General features: G+C 41.9%; 1 protein-coding gene across 1 annotated transcript in view; it reads left to right on the forward strand.

Moving 5' to 3' along the window:
* Positions 1 to 19994, forward strand: part of LOC137623451 (probable E3 ubiquitin-protein ligase HERC1) — a 297680-nt gene that overhangs the window by 211796 nt on the left and 65890 nt on the right. The window contains exons 36-38 of the mRNA XM_068354286.1: positions 3576 to 3728; positions 12192 to 12358; positions 13969 to 14104. Coding sequence (XP_068210387.1) covers positions 3576 to 3728; positions 12192 to 12358; positions 13969 to 14104 — 456 coding nt within the window. The remainder of the gene's footprint in view (positions 1 to 3575; positions 3729 to 12191; positions 12359 to 13968; positions 14105 to 19994) is intronic.

Here is a 19994-nt window from a genome sequence, read left to right on the forward strand (position 1 = left end):
TATGGCATAAACTGAATACTGTATATGAAAGCCTGATCTGGAAATGTATTTTGTTTGGGTGGTGTCTTTTTTTTTCTTAAAAAAAGACAGAAATAAGTTTTTAAGAGTAACTGCTCATAGTTGTGTGCTAGTTGATTGATTGATTGATTGATTGATTATCAGTTATCTGGCATCCTGACATCTAAGGTAATTGACGCCAATCTCTGTGCTAGTGACATAGCCCATCAGTAGGAAGTAAAAAAATGCTCATTGTATCTTGTAAAGAATATGTAATCCGGTGAGAGTGAGTGGATGGGAGATGACACTTTTTATGTGAGTGATAGGTTTTTATGAAAATATATATATATTTTATACTCCTATTATAAAAACTTCAATTTGTTTCATGATAAAATCATCAGTCTTAAAGAGCTCATACAGCATTTTAAGCAGGTCTATATGCTGAAAGGTCCAGTTGATCCAGGAGGAGCACTTGTGGACTTGATTGGGTTCATGAATCAAGTGTCATAAGTTTCTCTTATTTTGTGCTGAAAGTAGCTTGGCATCTTAAGATTTAGCAAGAAATTCATACTTATAGATTATTAAAAAGATACTAAGATCATCCAACCATTCAGGTGAGTTCTAGAAACTCATAATTCGGAAAGACTAAGTCTGTTAAGAAGGAATGACAAATTTGATTAGTGTGAGGATTAGAATTCAGAGGAAGAAGAGTGCATTGTACCATCTCCTACTGGTAAGAGTTGACCTTCAAATTATGGCTCCAACTAGTGCAGTCCTATATTTTTTTCATAATTTCTTTGGGTAAAGATTGTAAAAGGTTAACTGACATCTCCATGATGTACATTTGTTCGTGATTGATGGAATATAAGGGTTTTTTTTGAAGTCTTGGTAAGGAAGTTGAAAGGGCCCATATTTTATTCTAGGGCACTCTCACCTGATTAGCCTTGACTTCTAAAACTTGTGCATATACTTGAAGGAAAAAATCTACACAGTAAGAAACTTTGCTCTTGGTGACGTATCCTTCATTAATGTATTGACAAGAAAGTCTAGAAGCATAGTCTTCTTTAGAAAGAGGTATATAGGTCTCATTGGTAGGAGGAGGTTTGTGTGTTGTTGACATCAAGTTTAATGATAAGATTTAGTACTGTTAGGAACTTAATTACACACCATCTTGGTTTTGCCAATGAATTCAAAAGCAAATGACAGGCAAACCAAAGACCAACCTCCAGTATGTGTGGCTCTGCCTGACAAAGTATACAACTCCCTAACACCTCAAAGTTGTAAAGGCCAGCAGAAAGGAGAGTTTGGTGAATCTTTGTAGGAATAATGAAGGTCCTATTTTGGCTGCCTGGTTGTCCTTCTAGGAAGGAAATTCTAAATTCTCCCATCATGGTACCCTCTCACCATGGACATTTGCAAGGTAATTTAGCAAATGTACAAGAAACACCTAGTTTACTTTTTACAACATCTCTCAACAGCAGGCTTCTAGCATGCTGTTCAGTTTAGCGGGGTCCAGCTTGCACCATTGGTATTTATGTAGCATTCGTGGGATGACCCTACACTTTCACACCCTTCAGTCTATTCAGAAGGGTTCTTATAAAGCTCCAACACCAGATTTTCTGTACCTTGGTGGAGATTCGATCAGAGATTTTAACCATTTGAGGAAGGTGCTGACAAAACCTACTCTCACATATTCTATGATTACTTGAAGTTCCTTTTCCTACACATGTTGAACTTATTCAGTGTCCACTCAGAGAGGCTTTTCAGAGGTCACAACAGCTGCAGTTACTACACTGTACAGAAAAAGTTGGTTGGAAGACTACTTTTTCTCATGTCTTAATTGTATTGTATATGGCTTGGATTTAGGTGCTTACAGAAATATTTTTACCTCCTTTGCCATTCTTTCACTATCTATAAGCCCTTGAGTAGACCTTGGTGTTGAAGAAGTGGACTATTTAGCTACATTTTATATCAGGTAATAGTTCCACTTTCAAGGCATGATAAATGATTGGTCTATTGTAGGTCCAGCTTCCTTAGCCAAGATTAAAGTTTTGTTTAATTTTATTTGATGGTTGCCCATTTCACCATCCATGCTCTCTTTTTCCAATGAGGGTAATGCCTTCCTATGCCTTTCTTGCTTTGTTTTGTTAATTTGTAAAATCTTCAGTGAATTGATGAAATGTATTCCTTTATTTCTTGCCTTTCTTAACCACTAGGTCATCATAAGTCTCAAACCTCAAAGAATGATGTATCCTTTTGACTTAACACAGTTCATCACTAGAGTGTATAAGGATGCATCAGAAGTAGATTTATCTCAGATAAAATGAAAAGTGCATGAAGTTAAAATGGTATCTTTTTTATTGGCATTTGAATATAATCTTGGCTTTAGTAGGAACATGGAATTTCCATTCCATTTTTTGCTTTTATCCGTTTGGCAGGAACATGAAATTGTTATTTTATGTTAAAGGGTTCTACTTTGGAGATTAACTCATAAGCATCGTGATATTTTCTAGTTTGGTCTAATTGTCACGCTGGTCAAGTTTTAGTAATAGAGGGATCATTCAATTTCTTACGCGCCCTCATCTTCAATCTTATGATCATCTCATATTTCTGGGGATTTGAATGCTTGGTTTTCTGAGGTATTTCCCCTTATTCCTTAAGCTGTTTTTTCATGCTCGATAATAGTTTCTTCAATCAGACATTAAGTATAAAATAATATCCAACAGACTTGCCCTTATTACCATATTTGGAAGAGCACAGACTTGTCTTCTAATATATTAGATTGACTTTTATTCATACTGTTCTTTTCTCTTTGTATCCTCACATATCTTAATTGATGGTATTTTATCCTTCTCCTGAATAGCTTTTCCTTACATCTGTGATTAAATGAGTTATAGTGAACATTATATTTTCATAACACAAAACAGTTTTCATTGCAAACCTCCCACCTTCCCTGCATTCTAATTAAGGAATTTGGGGCACCTGAAGAATGATTGGTAAGTGAAGTCTTATGCTAGTGTGAACTTTCATAGCAGCAGCCTGTCAATCTTATAAGGATTGATTAGAGTTGACAGGGATTCATTGACCAGAAGTAATGCAGTCTAAATCAAATAGATTTGTAACGAGAATTTTGTGTTTTGTTACTCTTATGGTTATTTGATAGCCTGTCATCTTCAGTCTACTCTTTCATCTGTTAAACATTTGAAATCAAATTGTCACATTTATATTTTTAACAGTAATCCTAATCGTTCTCTCAATGCACAACCTAAATACTGTACTTCATATTGTGTTCCAGTAATATTGCCTGTATTGTTAGTATTACAGTGTTATCACCATGTATAGTTTGGGTGTAATACTCTTCCCATTCTTTTCTTGTCTCCTAAGTTATTCTTGAAAAATCATGAATGTTTTTGGTATATTCTTATCATAAAGGTACAGTAGAGATTTTTTAAATTTTATTTAGGTAAACAGTATGAAGAAGGCATTGATTTTAATATTAAAAAAAAATTGATTTGATTTTTATTTTAAAAACCCCATCTTCTTTGTATTTTAGATTTTTTATTCTATTTGTATTTCAGGTCCAATGGTGTGATTGGGATACAAGTATTAGCGATGTACCTGTGTCTTATCTGGAACCAGTCGAACCTGTACCCTTTGATGTGTCAAAGATGACTGGAATCACAGCTCAAGTTATCACACAGATTATGCGGTTAGCAGGCCTAACTCAGGAGGTTCGTGTTTGAAATATTCGTATACATATTTTTTTTTTTTTTTTTACGAAATTGATGATTTGGCACCTTCAGAGTACTGAAAATGGGTATTTTTTATTAGGTATAAAAAAATGGGTAGCTTTTGGTAGGCATAGGTAATACTAAGAAGGAAACCATAAAGGGCCATAGTTGTTTGTATATATATGTGTTGAACTGTGCTTTTCTTTTCTTCAAGGATTACATGATAGGGAACAAAATTATTTCAACAGTACTCTGTTAATTGTATGGGAGGATAATACCATCCTAACTTTGAAAACAGCTGACAACAGAACTGAAATAAAGAAAATCAGTAATTGTAGTTTTTAAAGTACACATCAAATTGATAATAGAAAAGTACAGTACAAAATTGATTAAATGAATTTCAGATAACAGAAAACCAGGATTATTTTAGAAATTTCTGATATATATGAAGTAGAGAGAGAGAAAGATTATTTTAGAAATTTCTGATATATATGAAGAGAGAGAGAGAGAGAGAGAGAGAGAGAGAGAGAGAGAGAGAGAGAGAGAGAGAGAGAGAGAGAGAGAGAGAGAGAGTGAGAGTGAGTGAGTGAGTGAGTGAGTGGTGCTGTAAAAAAGCACAATTAACTTTTTAAGCTTCAGGGTATTTTTAGAATGTTATGTATGCCTAAAGTAAACTGGATTTTAATTTCACTAGTGGCACTGACACCGCCACTAAACGGTAAGTACAGTATTGGGAACTACTGTAGAAAACCCCTTAAGCTCTTGATGACTACTAAATGATTACAGTATGCTATAAACATTTACTGTACTGTAAATGTACGTATTTTAATGGGGTTTTATCCCATTTTATTCTTAATTTTATTGTACAGTAAGATGATTTATGTGCTTTTAATACTTTTCTAGTATTATTACAACTTCAATATCGGGTTTGGACTGATGTAAAGTCAAGTAAAATGGCTTAGATTGTATTTCTATTTTTCCTTATATTATTTTGGACAAACGGCTTATGATGAAAATGACTTAAATCGAAATTACGTAACCCGAAGTATGCCTGTATATCATATATATACTGTATGTTACCTTAGTCTTGTTATAAATAACAGAAAGTTTCTAGGTACAATTAGGTTTTACTTTTTATCTAATTTTCAGTAGTTTTTACCTGGCCAAAGTTTTATGCATTCATCATGTTTGTTTGTTAGCATTTATTCACAAGGCATCCCCAATAGCTATTACTGTACTAGGTTATAATGAAATATTGTAAAGGGATGGGCATTGGTGAAAGAAAGTAATTGGTTTGATTAAACAATGAATGCAGGTCTGGCTAAGGTTCAGGATTATATGTTTGGCATTATAAGAGGTATGCATAATGAAGGCATCAAGATTTTTTTTTGTTTTTAACATTCAAATTCTATTTTATTGATGCAAATAAGAATCAGTTTTTTTTTTGTCCTTATTTAAGGAATATATTGGCTTACATATTTTGTAGTACAGTACTGTTTTGTACAAACTTTGTATTTTTCAATATTTAACTTAGCCGGTGATTATATAAGCTGCAACTCTGTTGCTCGACAGAAAACTCTACGTTAAAAATCCGCCAGCGATCGCTATGCAGGTAGGGGGTGTACTTCAACAGCGCCATCTGTCGTGCAGGTACTCAGTACTCAATGTAAACAAAGAACTCAATTTTCTCTCTGTCGGGCTACCGGCAAGACCTACTAATTCGCTGTGCTAACTGGATTTGTTTTCACAACTATTGGTGAAGTACACTATTCTAGTTTTGAGCTTTCGCTATGCAGGTGTTTTATCTTCATCTCAAAACTTGAACTCGTTTTTGATAGATTTAATTATGGTGACAAAGAGAGTATGGACTTTCTTTCACTTTTAAATGGCCGACCCTTCCCTTAGACGGAAGTGTGTTTAGGCTTTTAGTAATTATCTTATCACATTATAGATCTATATATTTTATATCTCTCCGCCTTTATTAGTCCTCTTCGATTAACTTTCCATTTATTATAAACATATAAAAATAAATTTTAATGTTTTATTTATATGCGACCTTTCCTGATAGTAGGCGGTCCTAACTTGGAACCGAAGTTAATCAACGTTGAGCCCTTTATATCGTAATTAGCTTTTAAAGAATTTAAAACTTTTTAAATGTAATATTTTATGAAAGAATTTCTTTGATAGTCTTCGTACTGTTTTCAAAGATGAACTAACGTTTAGTTTTTTATGCTACGCAGTTGTTGACGTTCAGGACGTTCAACATGCGCTCTATCGTTACGATAGAGAGAGAGTGTATCACGGTTTCACTTTGCAGTAAGAGTAAATCGATTCTGACGTTTTGTTCATTCTTTCTTAGCTTAAATGTTTTAAATTCTAATTTAAAGGAACTTTTTATTTGAAAAACCTTTCAGTTTTTTCCTTTAGTCAAATAACATGTTTTTTTTTTGACGATATATAATTGGGCTCTTCTCTTAGGTGCGAAATCAAGAGAGAAAGAGAGAGAGAGATAGAGACGGAGGGAGAGAGAGGAGAGAAAACGTTCCGTTCAAGCGGGTAACGTTGTTCTCGTGTTACTCTCGTCCCTAGTCTCTGTACGGGGAGGAAGGATAAAACGTTTTTAGGTTTTTATTCTCGTCCCCAGGCTATGTGCGGTGAGAGATTGAAAACGTAGTTATATGAACTAGTGTTTAGTCTCTTTCCCAGCCACTGATTTTTCTTTTTATCTTAAAATATGTTTTCTGTTTTTTGCTGGTATTATGAACTTGCATTATACGACTTATTTCGCAATTACTACCTTTTAATGAAGGGTAGAATTGCGTGTTTCAGGTAGAAATAAGTGCAAAACAGAAAATCGAAGTGATAAAGTGATATGCGCAAAGTGTTACAGTGTTGCGTCCGAGGCGCAAAGTGTTACAGTGTTGCGTCCGAGGGTTCGTCTGTTCGTGCCTGTCGTTCACCTAGTCCGGGACCTCTTGCAAGCTCCCAAGCCCAGGGGAGAAGTAATGTCAAAAGACTTATGGGTTCGAGAGGCCTTGACCAACGAACAGACGTTTTCCCTCTATGGTATCGGGTGTTTCTTACCAAGATCTCCCCTACCATAAGACGAGAGAGACGTTGTTTCTCCTCGCCATCCGTAGGCTTTTCGCATAAGAAACCTGTCACAAGGTTTCGAAGCCCTTAAGCGAAAGTCAGTCCTTTCAGGACAGGTCCAGCGTCCTGGTTACAGCCATTAGGACAGCTCTGACCCTATGCAGTCATCGGATAACTGCTCGCCGCCTAACAAAAGCGTAACACAGACTCCGAAAGTCTTTTTTTGTAGGCAAAGTGTTGCGGTCACAGACGTTACCCTCGTCTATTACCACAACCATTTCCGTTGATCCTTAAGGGGTTGTATGGCAAAACATGCAGTATATGCTTGCCTCCCTTATGGAAGACTATTCTGCCGATTAGTCCGTTGAGTCTAGCCGTTTATCTCATCGATATCCTGGCTTTCAGCCAACCTAACGTTCCTTTGTGCTTACTGTTGACGTTGGCGTAGCTAGTCACGTCAGTCAGGTTGTTTAGAACCACACTCGATGCGGTCTCGTGTGGTTTTTCAGCCGCATTTGGACGTTAGGCCACTGGCTGATGCTCCTGTTGACGTTCTAGACGTTCACTAACAATCGGAGTTGACTTGTTTTGACGCTGTGCGTCAACCTCCGCATTCTAGAGTTGTTTTGACTGCTCAGTCTAGGCAGTCAAAGCAGTCTCGAGTGGACGCTGTACGTCCTCACGCACCTGTTGTGGTTGACAGTTCAGTTGTTGACAGTTCACAGACTGTCAAGCAGTTACATGACGTTGCGTTCTGGTCCGCTACTAATGCACCAGTGAGAGACTCAGCTTTTATCGGACAAGGTTCCTGTAGATGAGGAAGTTGCTGTTCTCCCTCCTACTGATATTCCCTTGAGGACTCTGTCAGATGGAGAGGAGCCTTAAGCTGCTTAGCCTCCTATGGACTTTAATTAAATCATGATGATTTTTTTTAAGGATCTTCGTCCGGATCTTGTAACTGCTGCTCCTCGTTCGCCTAAACGTCAGAACTTACACTAGGCCTAGCTACTTCGAAGCCGTTGTTTTTAAGCTAGTGCTCTCTCGCTCTCCTAGAGAGCGTTACGTTGGCTAGGCGACTGGTTTTTCACCAGGAGGAGTTTGGGGGATACAGCCTTTGCTTTCCCTTCTTTTAAACTGGTTTATAGAGCGAGAGTCTGATATGACACGAGAGAAGTTCTCGGCTTGGGAGTTCATGCCTCTGCCCAGATAGACTTCTCAATTCTGGTAGACTCTCCCTGGCGCCTAGCCAGGAGACGCTCCAAGTTGTTTACAGGTCAACTTCTCAGCTGTTGTCGAGCCTTTGAAGTTTTGCTGTACTATTATGTCACGCATAACAAGGCTTTCAGGGATGGTAAACGGTTCCGCCTCAGTCGCTAACCCCGTCTGTTGCCACACCTGCTCCCGTAGACCCTAAATGGGCTTTGCTGCAAGACATGCAGTCCAAGCTTGCGTCCTTGATAGAGGACTTAAATGCGGAGAAGAACCTTCTGGCCAACAACCTTCCAACCGGTCGGTTGTGTGCCCTGTTGACGCTGAGGTAACCTACTCGCGTCTGCCAGTTGAGGTGGTTCCTCCACCGATGCGACCCAGTGTGGGTTGCCAGCCGCACGTTGACATTAAGCGACGCTCGGAGGTGGTTGTTGACGTTCAGGACGTTCAACAACCAGCAGAGGTGACTTGTTGTGACGCAGTGCGTCAACCTCAGCAATCCGGTAGGGTGTTGACTGCACAACCCAGACGGTCTAGACATTTTCGGGTTGACGCTGTGCTTCCTCGCGCACCCATGGTTGTTGACAGTTCACAGACTGTGCAGCAGTTCCATGATATTGCGTCCGGCTCCGTCACGCATCCACCAGTGCGACCGGATTCAGCGAGTCAGACGTTGCCCACTCCGTTGCCGTTTCCTCATCAGTTTCGGATGAGGAACCCTCTGATGAGGACGTTGCTGAACAAGACGATCAGCCCCCAGCCCTGCTATCCATCCAGAAGATGCTGAAGAAGGAACGCTGCTCAGTCAGGCTGTGGATGAGTCTGGTAGGGACGCTGTCATCCGTGGATCAATTTGTGTCACTGGGAAGACTACACCTCCGTCCTCTTCAATACCATCTAGCTTTTCACTGGAAAAAGGACAAGACGCTAGAAGCGGTCTCGATCCCGGTTTCCGAAAAGATAAAGTCTTGTCTGACTTGGTGAAAGGACTATATCAACCTAAGAGAGGGTCTTCCCCTGACTGTTCAGACTCCCAACCACGTTCTCTTCTCGGACGCATCGGACGTAGGATGGGGTGCGACATTAGACGGTCGGGAATGCTCGGGAATATGGAACTCGAGACAAAGGACAATGCATTTCAACTGCAAGGAGCTACTGGCAGTACGTCTGGCCTGGAAAAGCTTCAGGTCTCTCTTTCAAGGCAAAGTGGTGGAGGTGAACTCGGACAACACCACGGCTTTGGCGTACATCTCCAAGCAAGGAGGGACCTACTCTCTGACGTTGTACGAGATCGCAAGGGACCTCCTCACCTGGTCAAAAGGTCTAGACATATCACTAGTAACGAGGTTCATCCAAGGCAACTTGAATGTCATGGCAGATTGTCTCAGTCGGAAGGGACAAATAATTCCAACATAATGGACCCTCCACAAGGATGTATGCAAGAGACTTTGGGCCACCTGGGGCCAGCCAACCATAGATCTCTTCGCAACCTCGATGACCAAGAGGCTCCCAATATTTTGCTCACCAATCCCGGACCCAGCAGCAGTTCATATACAGTAGATGCCTTTCTCCTAGATTGGTCACATCTAGATCTATATGCATTCCCTCCGTTCAAGATTGTCAACAAGGTACTGCAGAAGTTCGCCTCTCACGAAGGGACAAGGTTGACGCTAGTTGCTTCCCTCTGGCCCGCGAGAGAATGGTTCACCGAGGTACTTCGATGGCTAGTAGACGTTCCCAGAACACTTCCCCTAAGGGTGGACCTTCTACGTCAGCCACACGTAAAGAAGGTACACCAAGGCCTCCACGCTCTTCGTCTGACTGCCTTCAGACTATCGAAAGACTCTCGAGAGCTAGAGGCTTTTCGAAGGAGGCAGCCAGAGCGATTGCTAGAGCAAGGAGAACATCCACCCTTAGAGTCTACCAATCGAAGTGGGAAATCTTCCGAAACTGGTGCAAGTCAGTATCCGTATCCTCGACCAGTACCTCTGTAACTCAAATAGCTGACTTCCTCTTATATCTGAGGAAAGAACGATCTCTTTCAGCTCCCACTATCAAGGGTTACAGAAGCATGTTGGCATCAGTCTTCCGTCACAGAGGCTTAGATCTTTCCAACAATAAAGATCTACAGGACCTCCTTAAGTCTTTTGAGACCACGAAGGAGCGTCGTTTGGTTACACCTGGTTGGAATTTAGACGTGGTACTAAGATTCCTTATGTCAGACAGGTTCGAGCCGCTACAATCAGCCTCCCTGAAAGATCTCACCTTAAAGACTCTTTTCCTGGTATGCTTAGCCACAGCTAAAAGAGTCAGTGAGATTCATGCCTTCAGCAAGAACATCGGATTCTCATCCGAAACGGCTACATGTTCTACAACTTGGTTTTCTAGCCAAAAACGAGCTGCCTTCTCGGCCTTGGCCAATATCGTTCGATATTCCAAACTTATCGTATGGTTGGAAATGAACTAGAAAGAGTCTTATGCCCTGTAAGAGCTCTTAAGTTCTATTTAAAACGAACTAAACCTTTACGAGGCCCGTCTGAAGCTTTATGGTGTTCAGTTAAGAAACCATCTTTGCCTATGTCAAAGAATGCTTTATCCTATTTTATCAGACTGTTAATACGAGAAGCTCATTCCCATCTGAATGAGGAAGACCAAGCTTTGCTGAAGGTAAGGACACACGAAGTTAGAGCTGTCGCAACTTCCGTGGCCTTTAAACAAAATAGATCTCTGTAAAGTATAATCGACGCAACCTATTGGAGAAGCAAGTCAGTGTTCGCGTCTTTTTATCTTAAGAATGTCCAGTCTCTTTACGAGAACTGCTACACTCTGGGACCATTCGTAGCAACGAGTGCAGTAGTGGGTGAGGGCTCAACCACTACAATTCCCTAATTCCATAACCTTTTTAATCTTTCTCTTGAAATGTTTTATTATTGTTTTTGGGTTGTCCGGAAGGCTAAGAAGCCTTTCGCATCCTACTTGATTTGGCGGGTGGTCAAAGTCATTTCTTGAGAAGCGCCTAGATTAGAGGTTTTGATGAGGTCCTGTTGTATGGGTTGCAACCCTTGATACTTCAGCTCCTAGGGGTCGCTCAGCATCCTAAGAGGATCGCGAGGCTCCGTAAGGAAGACGTACTTAAAAAGGCAGAGTAATTGTTCAAGTCGACTTCCTTACCAGGTACTTATTTATTTTAAGTTTGTTATTTTGATAACTGCTAAAATAAAATAAAAAATCCTTAGCTCATAATAATGTAAACATTTATTGCTGGTCTCTACCCACCCCCCTGGGTGTGAATCAGCTTATATAATCACCGGCTAAGTTAAATATTGAAAAATGTTATTTTTATAATAAAATAAATTTTTGAATATACTTACCCGGTGATTATATATTAAAGGACCCTCCCTTCCTCCCCAATAGAGACGCAGTGGACCGAGGAGAAAATTGAGTTCTTTGTTTACATTGAGTACTGAGTACCTGCACAACAGATGGCGCTGTTGAAGTACACCCCCTACCTGCATAGCGATCGCTGGCGGATTTTTAACGTAGAGTTTTCTGTCGAGCAACAGAGTTGCAGCTTATATAATCACCGGGTAAGTATATTCAAAAATTTATTTTATTATAAAAATAACATTTTGGAAAATTACATATTTCACAGTTTATAAGCTTATGTATTTGGCAGTATATAATGTAAAACTGCATTTTGGTTTCCTGAGTATACTAGCGTCAAATTTGGGCTTAAATTCTAAAGGCATTATATACAGTCGAAGCATCACCCAATACCCAGTATAACTCACTGATCTTATGTACTCCTGAAATAAAGCACAGCTGAGTTTCTCTGTCCATCTTGTGTTTATAACTGTCCACAAACTGTTATAATTCAAGAGACACCATCCACAGTGAAGTAACCTACTCAAATAGCTATGATTCTTTCAAGGGTTAATTTTGTAACATGATCATTGGTACTATAATTAATATATTGTAGTATATCAGAACCATAAACAAAGAGTACTGGCTAATATAAAGTCAGTTATGATTAATTTTAATGATACTTTTCAACTGGATGGGAAAATTAACACTAGGTACGTCTTGGTTATTAACCAGTCATGTTACTGAAAAAAAAATAATTCTGTGTACCGTACTTAATTCTTAATCTTTCAATTGCAGATTGAGTTCCCTAAAGTTGTTTATAATCATGAAACCGATGAACTGAAGAGTTCATCAACTGGTAGCCTTATATCTCCACATCTTCCTCAAACTCACCTGGAATCCAAAGTTAGTACAGCAAATTCTAGAGGCACATCTCATACCTCCAGCCCTCGAAAAGATACAATGTATGTAAATTTTTTATCTTCTAATGTTCGTTAATTTAGTAATGTTGTAATTAAATTGGTTATTGATAAAGAGTTTCTGTTCTGCTAAAGAGTGCTGAAAAATATCAGTGCTCATTGAGATCAGAATAGGAGTGGTTCAGTCATTAAGCTTTTGCCTTTGTCAAAAAGTATCAATTATCCATATTTGAATAGGAATCATTCATTTGGTAAATCTCCAATTGTTCAATGCAACACGTTGATCATAAGTTGCCTTTATCACCCATTAAACTGTTTTCAGTTGTTTCTTAAAAGGTCAAAACAAGTGACCCTGACACTGTAGGATTGTGAGCTATATGATTTCCACTGTAGAATATGTGTACTTGATTTTTTTTATGGAAAAGTGTCTAGCATCCAAATTGTGGTATCATCATCATCATCATCATCATCAACTTCATCATCATCATCATAGCCCTGTCAGAAAAGGAAATAAATAAACTACAAGAGAAGTAAAGAACTATTAGAATAGAGTATTTTAAGGACAGTAATAACATTAAAATAAAATATTTTAAGAACAGTAATAACATTAAAATAGATCTTTTATAAATAAACTATAAAAACTTTAAAGAAATACGAGGAAGGGAAATAAGATAGAATAGTGGGCCCGAATGTGCTCTCAAGTAAGAGAACTACCCCAAGATAGTGGAAGACCATGGTACAGAGGCTATAGCACTACCCAAGACTAGAGAATAGTGGTTTGATTTTATAGTGACCTCCTAGAAGAGCTGCCTACCATAGCTAAAGAGTCTCTTCTACCCTTACCAAGAGGAAAGTAGTCATTGAACAATTACAGTGCAGTAATTAACTCCTTAAGCAAAGACTATTCGGTGTATGTGTAGGCAAAGGAATGAGAGAGAGAGAGAGAGAGAGAGAGAGAGAGAGAGAGAGAGAGAGAGAGTGAGTGTGTGTGTGTCCAGTTAAAGGTCCCAATAACTCTCTAGCAGTAGTATCTCAGTGGATGGCTGGTGCCCTGGCTAACCTAACAAAAATGGTATATAAGCCAATGAAGTTGGATAGCTAGGTGACCGTGATTGGAAGATATGTTGTAAGTGGCACCACCTTATTGGTATGGGAAATAAATGACGTAGTCATAGATAAATGCTTAACATGTAATATGGGCTAATATATAGGGACATTTTGATGGAAATTGAAAATCAAATGAATACAAATAAGTGATTCTGATGAAAAGGGAACAGTATGAAATATAGTACAACTATTGGTAAACATATTTCAGAAATCAAAGGAAAGAGAACTCACAGCTGATATTCAGTAGCTGCCTAAGGAAAATAAATAATTCATAATGAGTAAATTTTACTTTTACATAAGTAGTGAGCATTGGATTCACCAAAATCGTTATGTAAAACTATATGGTTTGTATAAAGTCAATGCAGATGATGTTTTAATACTCTATATTTATCTTTCGGCTAGATAGAAACCTAGCTTTTATAAACTTGTGCACTTATTCATTTGTCTTTGACAGTAAGGTTTTTTACTGTTACTCAGATCGGGATATAGTAAGGCTTGGCTTTTTTTTTTTTATATTTGACCATGCTTATATTTCTCATTTTTTGCAGGATGGGTCTTGAAGGACTAACAATGGATTCTTTAACAAGTCAGATGGTAAATGACATCATAGTAGAGGTGACAGGTCGTCCTTATGACTATACAGAACCTCCAGATCCACATCTTAGCCATCGAACATCTCCGCAGGTTAGTAGTGTTCTTCCCTCTTTAAAATGATATGGCTTTAAAGTGGAATGAGCAGAAATAGTCCTCTATTTTTTGTAATAAAATTTACATTGGAAGCAAAGATTTTTCTAAACATGATAGTCTTGCTAATATGTTGCAGACATGGATCATCACCTCTTCCTCAGTACGAAGTGTACAGTACTTTAATATCTTGCGACCACATGTTTTAGTAACAGATTTCTTCTGCAGAAAGCTCTTCTTTTTGCCTTTTTTGGTAAAAATAAAAACATGTGAACTGAAAAATAAACCATTCAAAAAGAGAATATCAAGAAAAACTTTTGGAAAAAAAGAGCATCAAAACTTGACTGGTGAAAATTGCTGAAAGAAGACAAATGATAGGCAACATAAGTAGCCAGTGTAGCTTTGGGAAAAATCTATAGATAAAGTGAGACACGATGGTGTGATCAGATGTACAAAGGGCAGTTAGAGAGAAGTGAGGCCTCAAGCTCTGGTAGAGGACAGGCAGGGAACAGAGTAGTGCTGCATATACAGTAGGGTGAAGGGGAGGGAGGGTAAAAGGCAGGTGCCAGAAGCAATGAAAAGTTTATATAATTGAAATTAAAATATCAACATAATAGAGAGATAATCTAGAATATACAGGATAGCAAATTGGCTAAAGAAAACTGGCAAATACATGAAAGGTCAAATCATGTAAATGTTGAAAATGGAGAAAGTAAAATTTAAGAGAAAGTGATTTTCAATATTAATCTTACCCGATAATCATGTAGCTGTCAACTCCGTTGCCCGACAGAATTCTACGGACGGGATACGCCAGCGATCGCTATACAAGAGGGGGGTGTACTCACCAGCGCCACCTGTGGCCAGGTACTGCAGTACTTCTTGTTGACACCACCTCAATTTTTCCTCTGTCGTGCTATACAGGAAGCTTTTCCCTTAGCTTAGATAGCTTTTGGATTAATTTTGATTTATGGTTTAACGATCTTTAGCTACAAAGACGATGTAGGACTTGTATTAGGCGGCTTCCGAAGGCCTCGGTTGATCCTCACACCGTTTGTTCCGACTGTAGGGGAAAATCCTGTCAGTTGGAAGATCGATGTGAGGAATGTGCCGGACTTTCGGAACTTGATTTTATTCGATTCCTCAAATATACCACTAAGTTAGAGAGAGAGAGAGTTAGGAGGAGTTCGGCTATATAATTTTGGAGTCTTTGTTCACGGTTTTGGTGAAGTATTGCTCTGAGATTTCAGCTACCTCCCCCTGTAGTGGCTACCCCCGAACCTACTATTAGTGCTCAGCCTGATATGTCAGATGTTTTACGTGCCATTCAGGCTTTAGGTGATAAAGTGGAGTCGGTAGTGAGTGACCACAAGTTCCTTTTGGCAGACGTCAAGGAACTTAAAGTGAAAAGTGCAGTGGGAAGTGGTAGTGCCAGTGCTGTGCCTAGTGCTAGTGTCAGTGTCAGTGTTGCGCGTGAGGATACTTCTGTGCGTGCCAGTCGTCCTCCCAGTCCGGGACCTCTTGCAAGCTCCCAAGCCCAGGGGAGAAGCAATGTCGAAGGGCAAAAGGGTTCGGCAGGCCTTGATCGGCGCACAGTAGTATCCTCAGTGGTTGCGGGCGTATCTTATAGAGATCGTCACTTCCACTCTCAGACGATTGAGCCCTTTAGATCCTCGTCTGCAGAAGACTTTTCGGGGAGAAAACGCTGGACTCAGGCCTCAAGACCTCTTAAGCGTAAAGTCCAGACCGCGCGAGTCCAACAGCCAGGGTGTAGCCATTGGGCTAGCTCGGACTCGCCGCAGTCATCAGGTGACTGCACGCCTCCTAAGAGAGGTAAGGCGCTGCCTCAACAGACCTCAACTTCTGTTAAAGCTATGCCTCAACAGACCTCAACTTCTGTTGATCCTAAGATGGCTATGCTGCAGACTATGCAGTCGCAGCTTGCGGTGTTGATGCGGGAGTTTCAGGCAGAGAAGGTTAATACACCTCCTCCTGCGAACGCTCCTCCTCCTCTGCGCAGTACAATCTGCCAGACGTATGAGGTTGAGGTTCCTCAAGCTACCTCCATGCGTGAGCTGCCGCGTTGGGAGTTGCCAGATACCAGCGCTGTGCAGCAACCTCCACTTTCCTTGAGGCAGGAGCCTCTTACCACGCAGCAACCTCCTCAACAATGGGGGCAGGAGCCTTATGCCTTACAACCTCCTCTACCCTTGAGGCAGGAGTATCTTGCATTACAACCACCCTCGAGGCAGCAACCTCTTGAGGTACGACAACCTCTACCATCCTTGAGGCAGCCACCTCAACTCTCGCAGCAACCACCTCCACTTTCCTCGAGGCGAGAACCTCAACTCTCGAGGCAAGCACCTCAAGAACCTCAACTCGTGAGTCAAGAGCCTCTCTCTGCGCAGCCACCTCAACCCTTGAGGCAAGCGCAACTCTTGAGGCAGGAACCTCATGCTATGAGTCAGCCACCTCAACGCATGCATCTGCCACTTTCTCCTCAGCTTGAGCCTCTTCCCATTCAACTTGAACCGCAGTCTATGCAGCATGAGCCTCATGCTTTACTACAGTCGCCTCTCACCACGCTTGCTCCTCAGACCTCCGCAGAACCTCCTTCATCCCAGCCTCAGGACTTTGTCATTACTAGCCCTCATCCTCTTCAACAGAGACTTGAGGATGAATCCGCAAGTGCGCATGCACCCGCTCTTCAGGATTCAGCCATTCAGCAGACCGCTTTAACTTTACCTCTCGCTTCTCAACCCTCAGGTGATGAGGTTTCTGAGGATGAAGCTGCTCACCTGGATGATCCTTCATCTGACGTGGAGGAACCCAAGTCATTGCCACCCTCCATCGACTTTCGCAAGGTTCTGGCTCTGTTCAGAGAACTTTACCCGGATCACTTTGTTTCTGCTACCCCTCGCTCTCCTCCATCCGAGTTCTCTCTAGGCATGCAACCTGTTAAGTCTGCCTACACTAAGCTCGTCTTCGCTAGATCTTCTAAGAGAGCTTTGAGAATGTTAGGGGATTGGTTGCAGTCCAAGCAGCAACTGGGAAAGACGTCTTTTATGTTTCCACCTCCTAAGCTGACGTCTAAGGCGGGCGTCTGGTATGCCACAGGAGAGGAACCAGGCTTGGGGGTCCCTGCCTCTGCCCAGGCTGACTTCTCAAGTTTGGTTGACTTTCCACGAAGGTCGGCTATGAGACGCTCTAAGGTCTGCTGGACCTTTTCTGACCTGGACCACTTCTTGAAGGGAGTCTTTCGCGCCTTTGAGATTTTTAATTTTCTCGACTGGTGCCTGGGGGCCTTGAGCAAGAAGACTGCCCCATCTGACAAAGACTCGGCCATGCTGATCATGTCCTGTATGGACAAAGCAATTCGCGATGGTTCCGGCGAACTGGCCTCTATGTTTGTATCGGGAGTCCTCAAGAAAAGGGAACAGCTTTGCTCCTTCCTTTCCACTGGTATCACCTCTTGCCAAAGGTCGCAGTTACTTTTTGCTCCTCTTTCTAAGTTCCTGTTTCCTGAGGATCTTATCAAGGAATTGTCTGCGGCTCTCATTCAGAAGGACACGCATGATCTTGTGGCCTCTTCAGCACGGAAGGCTAAGGTTGCTCCTTCAGTTCCTAGAACTTACCGCACCCCAGTGGCTGATACTCCTGCTACTAGATTTATTCCGCCCTTTCGTGGCAGAGCCCCCAACCGAGGAGGTACCCGCCCAGACGGTCACAGGGGCAGGTCCAAGAAAGGTATCAAGTCTTCGAAAGGCAAACACTGACTCTCCTCCTCTCCAGACAGCTGTAGGAGCCAGACTCAAGATCTTCTGGCAAGCTTGGGAAAGAAGAGGTGCAGACGCCCAGTCTGTCAAGTGGCTAAGGGAGGGTTACAAGATACCATTCTGCCGCAATCCCCCTCTGACCACTTCTCCCATCAACCTCTCTCCCAACTACAAGGAAAAGGACAAGAGGCTAGCGTTACATCAAGAGGTGTCGCTCCTGTTACAGAAGGAGGCAGTGGTGATAGTCCGGGATCATCAATCCCCGGGCTTCTACAACCGTCTCTTTCTGGTGGCCAAGAAGACAGGAGGTTGGAGACCGGTGCTGGACGTCAGTGCGCTCAATGCTTATGTCACCAAGCAGACGTTCACTATGGAGACGACGAAGTCGGTCCTAGCAGCGGTCAGGCAGGAGGACTGGATGGTCTCGTTGGATCTGAAAGACGCTTACTTTCACGTCCCCATTCATCCAGACTCCCAACCTTTTCTGAGATTCGTTTTTGGAAAGGTTGTGTACCAATTCCAAGCCCTGTGTTTTGGCCTAAGCACGGCACCTATGGTGTTTACGCGACTGATGAGGAATCTTGCGAAATTCCTCCACTTGGCGGACATCAGAGCCTCCCTTTATTTAGACGACTGGCTGTTAAGAGCCCTCACAAGTCGTCGCTGTCTGGAGAGTCTCAATTGGACTTTGGACTTGACCAAGGAACTAGGTCTTTTGGTCAACTTAGAAAAGTCCCAGCTTATTCCTTCCCAAACCATCGTTTACCTGGGAATGGAGATTCGGAGTCAAGCTTTTCGGGCTTTTCCGTCGACCCCAAGAATCAACCAAGCCCTAGAGTGCATTCTGAGCATGCTGAAGAGGAACAGATGCTCGGTGAGACAGTGGATGAGTCTAACAGGGACCCTGTCATCGTTAGCCCTGTTCACCGAGTTAGGGAGACTCCACCTCCGCCCCCTTCAATTTCATCTAGCAGCTCACTGGGACAAGAATATGACGCTCGAAGCGGTCTCTATTCCTGTTACCAAAGAGATGAAGACTACTCTCATGTGGTGGAAGAGCAACATCCTTCTCAAGGAGGGTCTCTCGTTAGCTGTTCAGACCCCCAATCTTCATCTCTATTCGGACGCATCAGACTCGGGCTGGGGCGCGACCTTGGACGGACAGGAATGCTCGGGGACATGGAACAAGGAACAGGAAACGCTTCACATCAATTGCAAGGAGTTGTTGGCAGTACATCTGGCCTTAATGAACTTCAAGTCCCTCCTGCTAAACAAGGTGGTGGAGGTGAACTCAGACAACACCACAGCCTTGGCATACATCTCCAAGCAGGGAGGGACTCATTCGAGGAAGCTATACGAGATCGCAAGGGACCTCCTCATTTGGTCAAGAAGTCTAAACCTCAAGCTGGTAACGAGATTCATTCAGGGCAATATGAATGTCTCGGCAGATCGCCTCAGCAGGAAGGGTCAAGTCATCCCCACAGAATGGACCCTTCACAAGGACGTGTGCAACAGACTTTGGACCTTGTGGGGTCAGCCAACGATAGATCTGTTCGCCACCTCCATGACCAAGAGGCTCCCATTGTACTGTTCCCCAATTCCAGACCCGGCAGCAGTTCACGTGGATGCTTTTCTGCTGGATTGGTCCCATCTCGATCTTTATGCATTCCCGCCGTTCAAGATCATCAACAGAGTTATTCAGAAGTTCGTCTCCCACGAAGGGACACGGCTGACGTTGGTTGCTCCCCTTTGGCCTGCAAGAGAATGGTTCACAGAGGTACTGCAATGGCTGGTCGACGTTCCCAGGACTCTCCCTCTAAGAGTGGACCTTCTACGTCAACCTCACGTAAAGAAGGTACACCCAAGCCTCCACGCTCTTCGTCTGACTGCCTTCAGACTATCGAAAGACTCTCTAGAGCTAGAGGCTTTTCGAAGGAGGCAGCCAGAGCGATTGCCAGAGCAAGGAGGATTTCCACTCGTAGAGTCTATCAATCCAAGTGGGAAGTCTTCCGAAGCTGGTGCAGAGCCAATGCAGTTTCCTCTACCAATACCTCTGTAACCCAAGTTGCTGACTTCCTGTTACATCTTAGGAATGTTAGATCTCTTTCGGCTCCTAC

Source organism: Palaemon carinicauda, chromosome 30, assembly GCF_036898095.1.
Source record: "Palaemon carinicauda isolate YSFRI2023 chromosome 30, ASM3689809v2, whole genome shotgun sequence".
NCBI classification, from domain to species: Eukaryota; Metazoa; Arthropoda; class Malacostraca; order Decapoda; family Palaemonidae; genus Palaemon; species Palaemon carinicauda.